The sequence below is a fragment of the Canis lupus genome, chromosome 4 (genome assembly GCF_048164855.1).
Source record: "Canis lupus baileyi chromosome 4, mCanLup2.hap1, whole genome shotgun sequence".
In the NCBI taxonomy this organism is placed as follows: Eukaryota; Metazoa; Chordata; class Mammalia; order Carnivora; family Canidae; genus Canis; species Canis lupus.
In genome coordinates, this window is record NC_132841.1 from 60805304 (window position 1) to 60819094 (window position 13791).

Here is a 13791-nt window from a genome sequence, read left to right on the forward strand (position 1 = left end):
TGCTGGCATCTCCGGAGGCACAGCGAGTGTGGGACAAACAGGAAGCCCCCGGTGAGGGGCCTCGGAGAGATGCAAAGTGCTCCACGGGGAACAGACTCTCTTATCCTTCTTTTGGGAGATGAGGAGCTGAGAGGCCTTGAGGGAGAGCTCTTTGTGGGGTCTCACACAGTAAGTTAGGAGCAGGGCTGGGGAGGGGTTGTGGGTCCCAGGCCTGGTGGGCCGGGTGCAGCCAGGCGGGGCCACCTGCACAGCCACGGGGTCACCGGGAGCCGGGACCGGTCAACACGGCCCGGCCTGCTCGCCGCCCAGGCACGCAGGTCCGTGGTGGGAAGCCCTGGGGAATGGAGAGGAAGAGTTGGGAGGACATGTGGGAAATTGAGCCCGCCAAGAGAAATGAAAAACACGTTAGCTGGTGTGAAGGGAAGAGGATGCAGAGACCATCCGTCGCTTCGAGGTTTCCGTCATCTGCGGCAGAAAGGGGAAAGGGACCTTCTGCGAGGCCAGCCTGAGTCCCCAGCCCGGCTGCTCAGGCTCAGAGCTGCTGGATCTTTCTCTGGCAGAACCGCTGCGCAGCCAGTCACTGTGCAGAATCTTCTAGGTTGGTCCCTGGCAATTACCTTGTGTGTATTTGGGGGCGGGAAGGCTAGTCTAGCGACAGATTTCCCAACCTTTTAAGTCAAGAGACAGAGGGACACAGGATGGCTTCCCTGCCAAGTGGCTGTCGTTTGCTGAGCAGAGCAATTGTCCTATTTCCGTCCCGGATTCCCCAGTGAGGCATCTGGATGGGAAGAGTGGTGAGGTCTCCCGGGGTCCAAAATGCAGGGGGTGCTCCAAAGGGACAACCCATGCGTAATGGAGTACGACCAGGTGCTGAGGACGAGCTTGCATATCTTACATGCATTCTATCCTTCAGCCGTCGAGGTTTCTCTCGAGTGACTAGTTTCTCTTGTGTGTTACTAGCTAGTCCTAGGTTAGATGTGGAGAATCTGAGGCCCGGAGGGGTGTGCGATTCAAGATCCCGCAGCCAATAGTCACAAAGTTGGGATCCAAAGTCCTGTCTCTTGCTCAAGAATCATGGTAATTGGGATCCCTGGGTGGCGCAGCGGTTTGGCGCCTGCCTTTGACCCAGGGCGCGATCCTGGAGACCCGGGATCGAATCCCACGTTGGGCTCCCGGTGCATGGAGCCTGCTTCTCCCTCTGCCTGTCTCTGCCTCTCTCTCTCTCTCTCTCTCTCTGTGACTATCATAAAAAAAAAAAAAAAAAAGAATCATGGTAATTAATGCTCTTCCCCTGGAAATGATGTTCTCATAGCATGTACACTCCTGGTTTCTTTTGAGAGCCTGTCCCCTGTCCTAGCTCTGGATATTTTAGGGGAAAGATCCCAGGCTTTGGAGATGGGACACAAAAGACGTATGCGGGGGCTGGCTCACACCGTCTCCAGAGCTCCGCTTGTGCGCATCTTTTCCTCAACAACATGTTCAGTGATGCGATGTCAGTAGCTTGAAACTGGCCACAGTCGGAGGATTCCCACCACAGAAACAGGCATACTACAAATCAGCACCCCCATGTCCCCCCACACCCTGTCACCAAGAGCTAGCTAACTGGCACACTATGGGATGGTGTCTTGTCTCCATCACCAGTTGAGAGAAGAAGCATTTGGAAAGCTATGTGGAAATGTGATGATGTGATGTTGCCGTGACCCCCAAGTTCATGGAAAGTGGACTGCTCTCGCCGAGCTGGGTTAGGCAGGCTGGGTGTCGGCGAGTGTCAGAATCACCAGGAGTGCTCCTAGGGAGGTTTGGGACCTGGGCTTGTTGAGATAGGATCGGGCCTGCTGTGTTTTCACCAAGTTCTGCCATGATTCTGGTGCCTACCACAGCCTGAGTGAGCACTGCTGGCCTGAACCCCCAACTGGGACTAGGACTCCCTCCTTGACCTTCCTCATGAGGATGATTAACATAGGCATAAACAAACAAAATCAGATCTTTAAAAGGAAGGTTCCTTATAAGCAGCACTCTGAGGCTCCAGCTCCTTGCCGGTAAAATATGGATAATTTTGTCCTCGTCTGCCAGTTATGGAGATGGCGATTCTTTTTTTGTTTTGGGTTTTTTTTTTTTTTTTTTTTTTTTAGATTTATTTTAGCAAGAGTCAGCCAGTGAGCAGGGAAGGAGGTAATGTAGAGGGTGAGGGAGACAAGCAGACTCCCTGCTGAGTGGGGAGCCTGATGGAGGGCTGGATCCCAGGACCCTGAAATCATGACCTGAGCCGAAATCAAGAATCGGACACTTAACCTACTTAGCCACCCAGGCGCCTCCGGAGATGGCAATTCTGAAGTAGTGATTTTGTAAGCAGGGAAGCTGTACAATGTGTGGCATTGTGATGGCAAAAATAGGTAGATGAGCTCTACTTTGGCTTGATTTTCCTTGGAGTGCTGGGGAACACCCTCCTTTCCCCTCCTGCTTCCACATCCTATTTTTGAACCTGGCGTATTTTGGCCTAGGGATTAAATGACCAATGGAGCCAAGAAACCTGCATGACTGCCCTGCCTCTGAGTTTCCCGGCACCTCGGCTCCTCGGATCTGCCTCCCCCAGGGTCGACTGCTGGCCTCCAGCCTGGGCTGAAGAGACCCAGCAGCCCCATCTCCCTTCCTAGACTCACTTCTCAAAATCTGGCACTTAGCTTCTTACGGAGTAGCTGCCCCACCTCAGGAGGCTACCTGGCTTTAATTTGTAAAATATCCCTTTCTGCCCTGTGTTGTGGAGGAGGGCCAACCTGGCCCCAGCCAGTGACCTTTCCTGACGGTACAGATGAAGTCCCCAAGCCTGTGGGCAGGGGCCAAAGTTCTAGTGTGCACTTGCCATGATCTTGCCAGCCAATTTCTCCTCTCTGGGTCTCCAATTCCTCATCTGGTGTTTCCCAGCGGGGGAAGCTGTTGGCATTTTGTGTGGGATGATTCTTTATTCAAAGTCCTGGACATTACAGGAAGTTTAGCATTCCTGGCACCCAGCCACTAAATGCCGGTAGTGTCTGTTTTGTCACCAACTCCAAACGCCCCCACGTGCGCACGTGCGCGCGCGCGCACACACACACACACACACACACATTTCCAAATGGCTCCATGGGGCTGATTCTGCTCTGGGACTATATTCTGAAGGGCCTCAGTCTCCTCATCTGGTGAATGGGCCAGTGTGGTTCCCCAGAGCCGGAGGGGCCTCTTCAGGAGCAACAAGAAGAACTGCCCCAGGCTGGAAGGACAGGCTAAGTGTGCCTCTGCTCTGTTCCCCACAAAGTTCCACTTAGATTTATTTAATCTATATCAGTTCCACAAAATAGCTTGTTTGGAGGAAAAAACCCCTGTGGCTAAAAAAAAGTGTGAAAACCACTGGACTGGATCAGAGGTTGCTAAATGACAGCCCAAAGGTCCAGAGCACTCCGCACACATGTTTTGTTTGGCATGCGATTTTAAGATTTTTGGAGCTTACACTAAAAAAAAAAAAAAAAAATTCTGGATTTTAGGCTTCTTGAGAGGAAAAAAACAACAACAAGGAAATGGGAAGATTTCTGGCAACACTGAGCCCAGATCTCTACAGGGTGATAGTGGGCTCCAGCTGAGTACAGACTGGCCACTGCGATGGGGCCTCCCAGTCCCTTGCTTCCTTTATTTGTCTGCCTCTGGAAGCTTCTGTGTGCAATGCTTGGATTAGATCAGTGGTTCTTAACCCAGAATACCTGGAGGGGCTTTAAAATTCCAGTGCTAGGGCCCTAAGCCAGACAAACTTAATAACTGTCTTTGGGGGTGGGGCCTAGGTATTAATACTCTTAAAATCTCCCCAGGTGATTTTACTGTGCAGGCAGTCATGAGAACCAGCAGACTCTAGAGGATCTCTAGTTTGGGAACTGGTACTTGCTACCTACCCTCTGGCCCCTTAGGATCTCCCAGCCTCTTTCCCTTCCTCTGGCAACCCCTGATTCCCCCAGAGACATATCCCCATTGGTCCTCTTGCTCAATAAGTGAGCTCTCACTTGGCAGTGCATCTATCTGGTGTCCCACTGGACTTAGTGCTCTCTGGTCAGATCCAATCAATGTTCTGCTCTTACTAAGGCCCTACAGGGCTCAGAGCCCTCTCTTGGGGTCCCAGCCCCACCACAAGGAAATTGCTGGTCTCATATTCACTAGCTACTATCAGCCTCTTGCCACAGAAGCAGTCTGGACTCCTTCCTAACACTGGAGTGACACCTTTCAAGACATTGCTCTCTGGGCATGATTCATTTGTATAAAACCCCAAAAATAATCTATAGAGTTCTCAAATTCAGCATTGTTGACATGTGAGGCCAGACAAGTTTTTGTTATATGGGCTGCCTTATACACTGAAGAATATCTAGCAGCATCCCTGGCCTCTATCCCCTAGACGCTAGAAAAACTACAATCCCTCCAAAAGTCATAACAACTAAAAGAATCTCAGGACATTGCCAAATGGGTCCAAATCACACCCACTGAATAACACCACTGTAAAGTCATTCATAGTCTTACTTTCTCTTAAGGCATAGATGATATTTGGTAATATTGCAATTCTTTTTTTTTATTTTTTTATTTTAAAGGTTTCATTTATTTGAGAGAGAAAGAGAGAGAGGATGAGTGGGGAGGAGGCAGGGGATGAGCAGGAAGGGGGCAGGGGTGGAGGGAGATGGAGAAGCAGACTTCCCACTGAGCAGAGCCCACTGTGAAGCTTGATCTCAGGATTCTGAGATCATGACCTGAGCTGAAGGTAGACACTTAACCGACTGAGCCACCCAGGCACTAATATTGCAATTCTTATGCCACCCTCATACCTGTATACTCCCCAACCTTGTGTCCCCTGGAACCCCAGTTTCCCTTTACAGTAAATAGATCTCTCTAATCCTACCCACCTTTAATGTTTGTTACCACATCTGTAGTGAAACATCCATTCACTCAGTTGCTCAACAGCCTAGAAGTCTTTTTTGATTCCTCTGATCCTCAGTTTATGTAGCCAAGTAAGAAACAAGTCTTAGAGGCTCTATGTTATTCCAAATCCTCCCATTTCTTACCATTTCCGTTGCTGCTAATTTTGTCTATCATTTCTTTTTTGTCTGGACTATTTCAGTAGTCTCATTTCCTCTTCTATAATCCATTCTCCTTTCTGCAATCAGAGGAGTCTTTAAGAAATGCAAGCAGAACATGTTGCTTAACTGCTTAAGAGTTTTCAATGGCTTCCCATTCTCAGAATAAAACCTAAACTCCTTATGAGGGCCTATGCAGCCAATCTGGTTTCAGCCAACTCCTCCAGCCACTTTTCACCTATTACATTCCCACTTGACTCGCTGCCTTTCCACATCTTGGCTATACCAAAAGCTTTCCTGCCCCAAGGCCTTTGCACATGTCATTCTCTCTGCCTACTTTCTTACATCCTGGTTTCCACAGCTGGTTTCTTCTTACGCTTCAGCTTAAGGGCTACTGTTGCAAACAGTCACTTTCCCCTGACCCAAGTTATTCAATATCCATTGAGCAAAGTGAATTAATCCAATATATTTTTATTGCCTTTCAAACAATTATTACAAACTATAATTATCGTACCCATTTTTTTAGTTCCCTAGTTGTCCTGCATCTTACCCTACAAGCATATGTGAGGGCAGATCCCTACTCCTCTCTATTACTGTACCCTAAGACCTAGAACAGTGCTTGGCACATAACACGGGCATAGTCAATTTCTGCTGAAGGAATCGGTAAATGGATACTTGCAAGCTTCAGGTCCCAGACTCCTCAATGTCCTCATGGTAGAGGATGACTGATGCTCTTCTAGCTCTGACATTTTAAGATGCCACAGACTCTGCACCAGTAAAATGTCAATTCACAGTGGACCATTGGGAATTCCATGAGTCACTCAGGGGATTATTACAATCTTAGTGCCTCTGTGACCATAATAGGACTTCTTTGGTGGAAGGATACTGATTTCTTAAATGTCAGTGCTGGAAGGGAACTTACAATCAAGGCACAATCTCTTCATTTGACAAGTTAAGGAATCCACCCTTGAGCTTTATCATCCACTCATCAAGGTTAGCTGGCACTGAAAGATACAGAACACAGACCCATTCTTGCCGAGAGGGCTAAACCACCTCGTGCCATTGGTAGAAGTCCTACCGTTCTCATGGGCCTGGTTGGAATGGCCTGGCACTTACTGACCCTGGGCTGTACTTTCTGCCAGTAGAAAGGAAGAGATGGCACCTTATTATTTTCACCGTAAGCCCTGAGGTTGGCAGAAAAACTGGTCTTCCAAGAGTTTGTGATGATCCTTGCTCACTCCCGCCATCAAAGGGGAATGGAGTTATTTAGAAGAGTTTACACTCTCAACTTAAAATAGATGTGGCTCAACACTCCGCTTCTGATGTCCATCAGCAGAGTGGAGCGAAAGAACCCCATGAGAACGAGTTGTCAAAGACTACTAGGAAGAAGAGGTTAAAGACTAAAAAGAAAGAGAGGAGGCTCATGGAAAAGAAGGATCATGGCAAAGAACAAGGAAATGTTGCAGTATCAGCTGTTATATGGGGCTGACTGAAGACCCGAAGGCCCAAGGAGGAGGACTGGAGAAAGCAGTGAGTCTCCTCCAGCGCCGTGCATCTCTCTCTGCCAAGAATTTGGCATGGGACAACAGGCCAACCCCGTCTCCTCTCTGGTCCTCTGTAAAACAAAAGGGGTGGGGTGGAGGTAATGGCTTTGGAGTAATTTCTAGAGTCCTCTCTATGTGTCACTTTTTGATGCAAAAACCACAGAGAGCTCCCCAAACAGAACCGAGAACACACTCCAACATCCTTTCAGTTATGTGCCAGTTTATTCAAAGTCAGTCAGTGGCTTTTGAAGCCTGATGGAGCAGAGTGACACAATAAAATAACAAGTGGTAAAATGCAGACCTACTTCCCTTCACCCGGGCAATTAGGGAGGCATCACAAAGCTCCTGATAACACCTGATCACCACCCCGCTTTTGTCCCCCCCAGAGCCCAAAGTCCCAAATACTTTGAATTAAAACCAATAATAAAAGCCCTTCCATTTATATACGTGCCTTTGAAGCTTCTCACAACAAACGTGAGAGGTCTTATTTTTCTCAAATTATCCACAAGGCAACTAAAACTGAGAGCAAATGATTTACCCAAGGCCACCAGGGTGCCTGCTCTCTGTCCCTTTCCTCATGCTTCCTCTGCCCTGCTTTTTGACATGGGGACCTACATGCTGCAGTTTGGCCGATGGGATTGTATGACAGAAGAATGGAGGAGAGGTGGGGACAAGCTGACTGTTTCTCCTTTCTTTCTCTACCTCAAGGGGCATCTCTGGCAGTGACTTCATGTGCTCTGTGGCTCCAGCTCTTGCCAAATAATCCCCTGGCTTCTGGGATCTTGTGTCACCACCTTCTCCTGTGTCTCTCCAGGCTCAGGAGCAACAGCATCCTCCTGCTGTTGTTAATCTCTGATTCCTTACCATCCCTGTTTGGCTTCTTAGCTCTTCTATCACTTGTGCATCCAATTCTTTATATTGAATTTCTTAAGTAGAAAGACCTAGAGTGGTTTCCATTTTCTTTTCTTTTCTTTTTTTTTTTTTAAGATTTTATTTATTTATTCATGAAAGACACAGAGAGAGAGAGGCAGAGACACAGGCAGAGGGAGAAGCAGGCTCCATGCAGGGAGCCCGACGTGGGACTCGATCCCGGGTCTCCAGGATCACACCCTGGGCCAAAGGCTGGTGCTAAACTGCTGAGCCACCCAGGGATCCCTGAGTGGTTTCCATTTTCCTGGTTGGACACACATCCTCTAGCTGGGGAATCACTGCTATGAGGAGCTCTAAGCATGGCAGAAACGGCCTGAAATAGTGTACCAAATGTGTGTGTGTGCATGTGCGTGTGTGTGTGTCTATGTGTGGTAAAACAAACTTGGCCAGAGTAGCTGTTTAGTGTAACAGTCTATCTCGAGCTATCTATTAGACGTAAGAAATACAGGTCCTTCGAGTCTGTAAAATGTACCAGCGAGCCATTTGGCCACACTCCACAGAGCCACACGGGAACAGCATCATTAGTGATTTCTGGGGATCTTTCTGACTGAACCATATCAGTTATATTTGATGAAAGGTATTAATTACTTGAAACTTGGGGAACTGTACAATTGCCCAAAAAAGAAAGTGGATGAAAACTGGATGAAAGGCATGGGGAAAAAAAAAAAAAAAAAGAAAGGCATGGGAAAACATGGGGAAAAAAAAAAAACTCATTCTTTAAAATGATGTCGGTTTCGATGCACTTATGCAGGCCGAATTTAGCAGAGTGTAGCTCTGACCCGGGCCTGAGAGATCTCAGTGTCAGCTGGTGTCAGCTCTGCCATTGACCTACTGCATGGCCTTGGGCAAGTCCTTTCTCTCTGGTCCTTGGTTTCTTTGCTGGTAAAATGAAGAGGTGGGATGAAATGATTTTGTGCTGAAATAACCAAAAGTTTGTCAGTGTCTAGAGAATAAAGCCCAATTTTACTATTCTATAAAATAAGACCTCTCCTAATCTGACTTGTGATTGGCCTTCCCAGCCTCTCCATGCTCTCCAGCCCTCTGGGACAACATTTTTGCTTTCTCCCCAAATCCACATGTTGAAGTGTGAACTCCCACTACTTCACAAATTGGCTGTATTCCCCCCGTTTGAAGAGTGGAACTGAGTTCGGGTGAGGCATTAGGGTGGGCCCTGCTGCAATCTGGCTGGGGTCCTTCTGAGAAGAGGGGATCAGGACCCAGATAGAGATGGTGGCAGGGGTTCGGGTGTAGAGCGTAGGATGCTGTGAAGAGGCAGCCGGAGGGTGGCTTCAGAGGAAGCCAACCCTGCCAGCTCCTTGATCTTGGACTTCCAGCCTCTGCAGCTGTGAATAAATGAGTGTGTGTTGTTTAAGGCACTCATAACATATTTTGTTATGCAACCCTAGCCAGCTGATACAGAAACTAAGTGGGTTTTTTTTTTTTTTATTTTTTTTTCAGAAACTAAGTTTTTATTCATGTATTCAGCAGATATTTACGGAACATCTATTATGGACTAGGCAATGATTTGCTACAGAGTGCTGAAAAATCAAAGAAAGAGAAAGAGCTTCTGGTTTCAGGAAGCTGCTACTCTAGAGGGAGAGCTGGCCATCCACAGGCCGCAAGAGGAGTGTGGCAAGAGCGAGCAAGGAGAGGTCCGTGGGACTCTGAGGGCGTAAAGTGCTATAGAGCTGGATTGGGGTGGGGGTGGGGGCTGACAAGAAAGGGATGTTAGGGTGTACGTGTTGTTTTATGCCTGGCACCCCTGTGGTGCTGCACTCACAGCAGGGCTTCCCTGAAAGCTCTGACTTTCCGGGATCCCTGGGTGGCGCAGTGGTTTAGCGCCTGCCTTTGGCCCAGAGCGCAATTCTGGAGACCCGGGATCGAATCCTATGTCGGGCTCCCGGTGCATGGAGCCTGCTTCTCCCTCTGCCTGTGTCTCTGCCTCTCTCTCTCTCTCTGTGACTATCATAAATAAATAAAAATTAAAAAAAAAAAGTGATCTTCGACATCACAAAATATTAAAAAAAAAAAAAAAAAAAAAAAGAAAGCTCTGACTTTCCAATCCTCTGTGTGAAGTGAGGAGATTTCTTAGCACTCCAGGAAACAGAGCCCAAGGGCAGATTCTGCTGCTGAGTGTTGGCTGGTGACAAGGCCCCACAAAGCTAGGGCAGTGGAAAGACTGATGGGTGCCAAGGAAGAGGAAGTGGCTTCTCATTGCAGCCCCACCACAAGCTGGTGGTCTGGTGACCGGGTACGACACCCTTCCTTGTCTGGACCTCTGTTTCCTCATCTTTAGAACATGACAAGGTCGGGACAGTTCATCTCGAAGGTCCGTTCCAGCTCTGTAAAATCTTTTCTGAAATCTAGTTCACCAAAGATACGGTTTGAGTCTCAGTTTCCTTTTTCATCACTTGAAGGTGTTAGTTATCTTTACTTTTCCTTTTAATTCACAGAGATTTTATAAGTCAGTGAGTATTTGGAAACGCTCGAAGCTTCGGTCCCTAAGCATTGATTAATTTCAACAGGCAGTCACCCCTGAGTTAAGAGTATGCACTAGATGTAACAGGGCCTGGCCTCCGTTTCTCCATGGACTCTACTCAGTTGTGAACACTTAGAGTACTTTATCTTTCGAACAGGAAGTCATTGAAACACAACCCTGTACTAAACACAAGTCTTTGACTTAATAACTAGATCATCAACTAAGTCAATCCCCACTGAAGGAGGTGATGGGAAAACATACAAAATAAAGGCTTGATCTGTTGACATTTCCTGGAAAGAAAGTAATGTCTTCCACCCAACTACTCAAAGTAAGAAATAGTTACCGCAAGTACCTTAAAAGCCAAGTTCTACTAGAATAGTTTGGAGAGGGGCATCTGGGTGGCTCAGTTGGTTAAGCTTCTGCCTTCTGCTCAAGTCACGATCCTAGGGTCCTGGATTGAGCCCCAGTAGGGCTCCCTGTTTAGCGGGGAGCCTGGTTTTCCCTCTCCCTCTGCAGCTCCCCCAGCTCATGCTTTCTCTGCTTTTCTCTCTCTCAAATAAATAAAATCTTTTTTAAAAAAATAGAATGGTTTGGAGGTAAAGTAGATCACTTAGGGAAAAAAAAATTGTCAGTGTCCAGAATTAGAGAAATGCTTTATAATTTTGATATATGTATGTAATCTATGCAGCATTTAAAATATTATTTTAAAAGATAATTCCATAGCATGTAGAAACACAACATAATGATGAGAGAAAAAAGCAGGATACAAACCACAATTTAATATAATTTTATTTCCTATTAGATATTATATATCTAATATATATATATATATATATATATATATATATATATATATATATATATCCTACATGTACCTAGGGAGAAAAAAAGATCTGAAAAAAAAGAAATACTCCAAAATATTAACAGATGTAATATCTAGAAGGAGGAAGTATGAGTGGTTTTTATTGGTTTCTTTATACTATTCTCCATTTTCAAATTTCCTTCAATATGCATTCATTTGTTTGTTTGGTTAGTCATTTAGCAAATATTTATTATGTACCAACTGTGAGCCACTGTGTTGTAGACACTAGAGTTAGAGGCGAACCCCAGCCCTCCTGCAGTTTACCCTCTAGTGAGTGGACACAGATAATAAATAAGAAACCCAAATGAATCAGCAAGATGGTGCAGATGGTGGTCTGGCCTGCGAATGCACCAAGGGATGGTAAAGAGAAGGAGAGTGAGTGGGGCCGTGTGTCTACCTTGCACCCAAACCACACTGGCTCCCTGGCCCCAGGAAGATGCCTGGCTTCTTCAGTAGCTGCATTGGGGCCACAGAAAACTTTCACATGGGGAGTGACAACATCCCATCCCCCTTGGAAGGATGACTCTGGCTGCAGAATAGAGAGGGGCCCCTGGTAGTAGAGGCAGAGTAGAAACCCGGCGACCTAGTAAGAGACATGGTCTCTTATAGTTTGCCAATTCTGGGGATCCCTGGGTGGCTCAGAGGTTTAGCACCTGCCTTCAGCCCAGGGCGTGATCCTGGAGACCCGGGATCTAGTCCCACATCGGGCTCCCTGCGTGGGGCCTGCTTCTCCCTCTGCCTGTGTCTCTGCCTCTTTCTCTCTCTCTCTCTCCCTGTGTGTCTCTCATGAATGAATACATCTTTGAAAAAAATAATAATTTGCCAATTCTATGACATCCATTTCCACAAGTGAAATGAAGCAGTTGGGCCAGGCCAGTGATTTCTAAGACCATTTCCAGTACTTAAAAAAGAAAACCATTATTATTTTTGAATGTCTATTCCCTTTTTGGAAGGCACATAAGCTTAAACACATGGCCCGAGTCCTGCTCCCCTCTCTATTTATTCCCACTGTACCCCCTGGCCCATTCCAGTTCCCAGGGAAGGAGTGCAAGTCAGGGGGGCTGTATGTGCAGATGAGTCATTCATCTTCGGGGTGCTTCCTTGTGAACTCGCTCTGCTGAGGTCTTTATCCTGAAGGTAATAGGGAGCCATGGAAGGCTTTACAGCAAAAGTTGACTTCTGTGTTTTAGAAAGTGCTGTGTCTTGGGCAGTAATGAAGGGAAGTCTGGAGGGTACATACTGTTTTCCTAGAGAGTGCCCTGGGGCTATGATAATCGAGAGAGCCCATCTGTGAAAAGAGGGGACACTCTGCACAAAAACACCTCCCTGGGGGTGGGGGGGCAAACACTGGGAGGTGAGAAAGTGTGAGACTCCACCTATTTATTACTGGGGGAAAGGAGGCACAAAGAGACAAAGTGAGTCATGTGCCAAGGATTTCTGACTTCAGGGCCTCCTCTCGACTAATGTGAAAAGCAGACTCCACTTAGTGTGTCATCCAGCGGGGAGGAGGGAGTCTGCTTGTGCCAGAATGGAAGGGAGTGTCAGGGTGGGCGGGGCGGGGAAGGGGGAGACCAGCATCCTGGGCAGAAAAGGAGACCAGTGCTCTGGTACCTTCATGTAGACACTCCCATAATCCAAGAAATGCTAAAATTGGCTGGAGAGCTTGTGTTATGAAACCAGAGCAGATGAAACAAAAGAAAGAAGCAGAACTTGAGTCATCCCGATGAGAATCCTTGCGGAGAGCGTGCAAAGCCAAGCGAAAATAGATCAGAGACGCTTTCCCAGGAGACACAGAGCTTGGAGACCCTGGAGCCAATTGTCTCACGTGAAAGATGGGGGAGGCCAAGGTGGGGGCGGAAGGGAGTGTCACACCCTGGAGATGGGGAACAGGCTCTGCCAGCAGAGTCAGGACTGGGACTCGAACCCAGCTCTCCCCATCGGGAGGTCACTCCTCCACAACTAATTCTGGTGCAACTCTTTCTTTGTCAAACTTAGAGACAGGCACAAGAGCAGGGGGCAATTAAAGTGACTTCAAATCGCGTTGCCGTGTACACACATGTACACACACATTGCTTTAGTTGGGCAAGGTCTTTCTTTCATTAGGGACCAGGGACCATTACTTACACATCTGCATCCATCGCCCCCAGCTCAAAGGCACAGCTCACGGAACCTAGAGAAATCTCAGTCCAACCTCTTAATTTTACAGATGAGGACCAGAGTTCAGCACGGAAAAGGAAGCAGAGTCACTTAAACCAATCTGCCCCCGAATCCAATGCCTTTCCTAGCACTGGCCCAAGACCCGCAGGAAGGAAAACTGTGATGTTTAATACACATGCATAACTTTCCGTTCTCAAGCACAAGTTCTGAAAAGGTGTTAGAGCTCTAGACAAGAGCTAGATTAGATTTTGGCTGGGGCCTGAAATCTTGGCACACCGATCGTTGAAGTTCTACAGAAATCTTTTAACTTCTCTGAAAGTCTTTACCACAACAGTAGCAATCCCAGTCACACATTAAATAAACATTTACTTAATGTCCACTTTGTATCGCACTCTGCTGGCTCTTTGGAATGTACTCTTTTTTTTTATTTTTTTTATTTTTTATTATTTTTTTTAATTTATGATAGTCACAGAGAGAGAAAGAGAGAGAGGCAGAGACATAGGCAGAGGGAGAAGCAGGCTCCATGCACCGGAAGCCCGATGTGGGATTCGATCCCGGGTCTCCAGGATCACGCCCTGGGCCAAAGGCAGGCGCCAAACTGCTGAGCCACCCAGGGATCCCTGTACTCTTTTTTTTTTAATAATAATAAATTTATTTTTTATTGGTGTTCAATTTGCCTGGAATGTACTCTTTTTTTTTTTTTGGAATGTACTCTTAATCTCTTTTAATTTTCATGAT

The 13791-nt window shown here is 47.0% G+C and overlaps 1 protein-coding gene across 1 annotated transcript in view; it reads right to left on the bottom strand.

Moving 5' to 3' along the window:
* Positions 1-441: 441 nt before the first annotated feature.
* The window catches only part of ADRB2 (adrenoceptor beta 2), a 28976-nt gene continuing 15626 nt past the window's right edge, over positions 442-13791 (bottom strand). Inside the window, exon 2 of the mRNA XM_072824591.1 lies at positions 442-6696. Within this exon, the coding sequence (XP_072680692.1) occupies positions 6557-6696 (140 nt within the window). The 3' untranslated portion in view covers positions 442-6556. The remainder of the gene's footprint in view (positions 6697-13791) is intronic.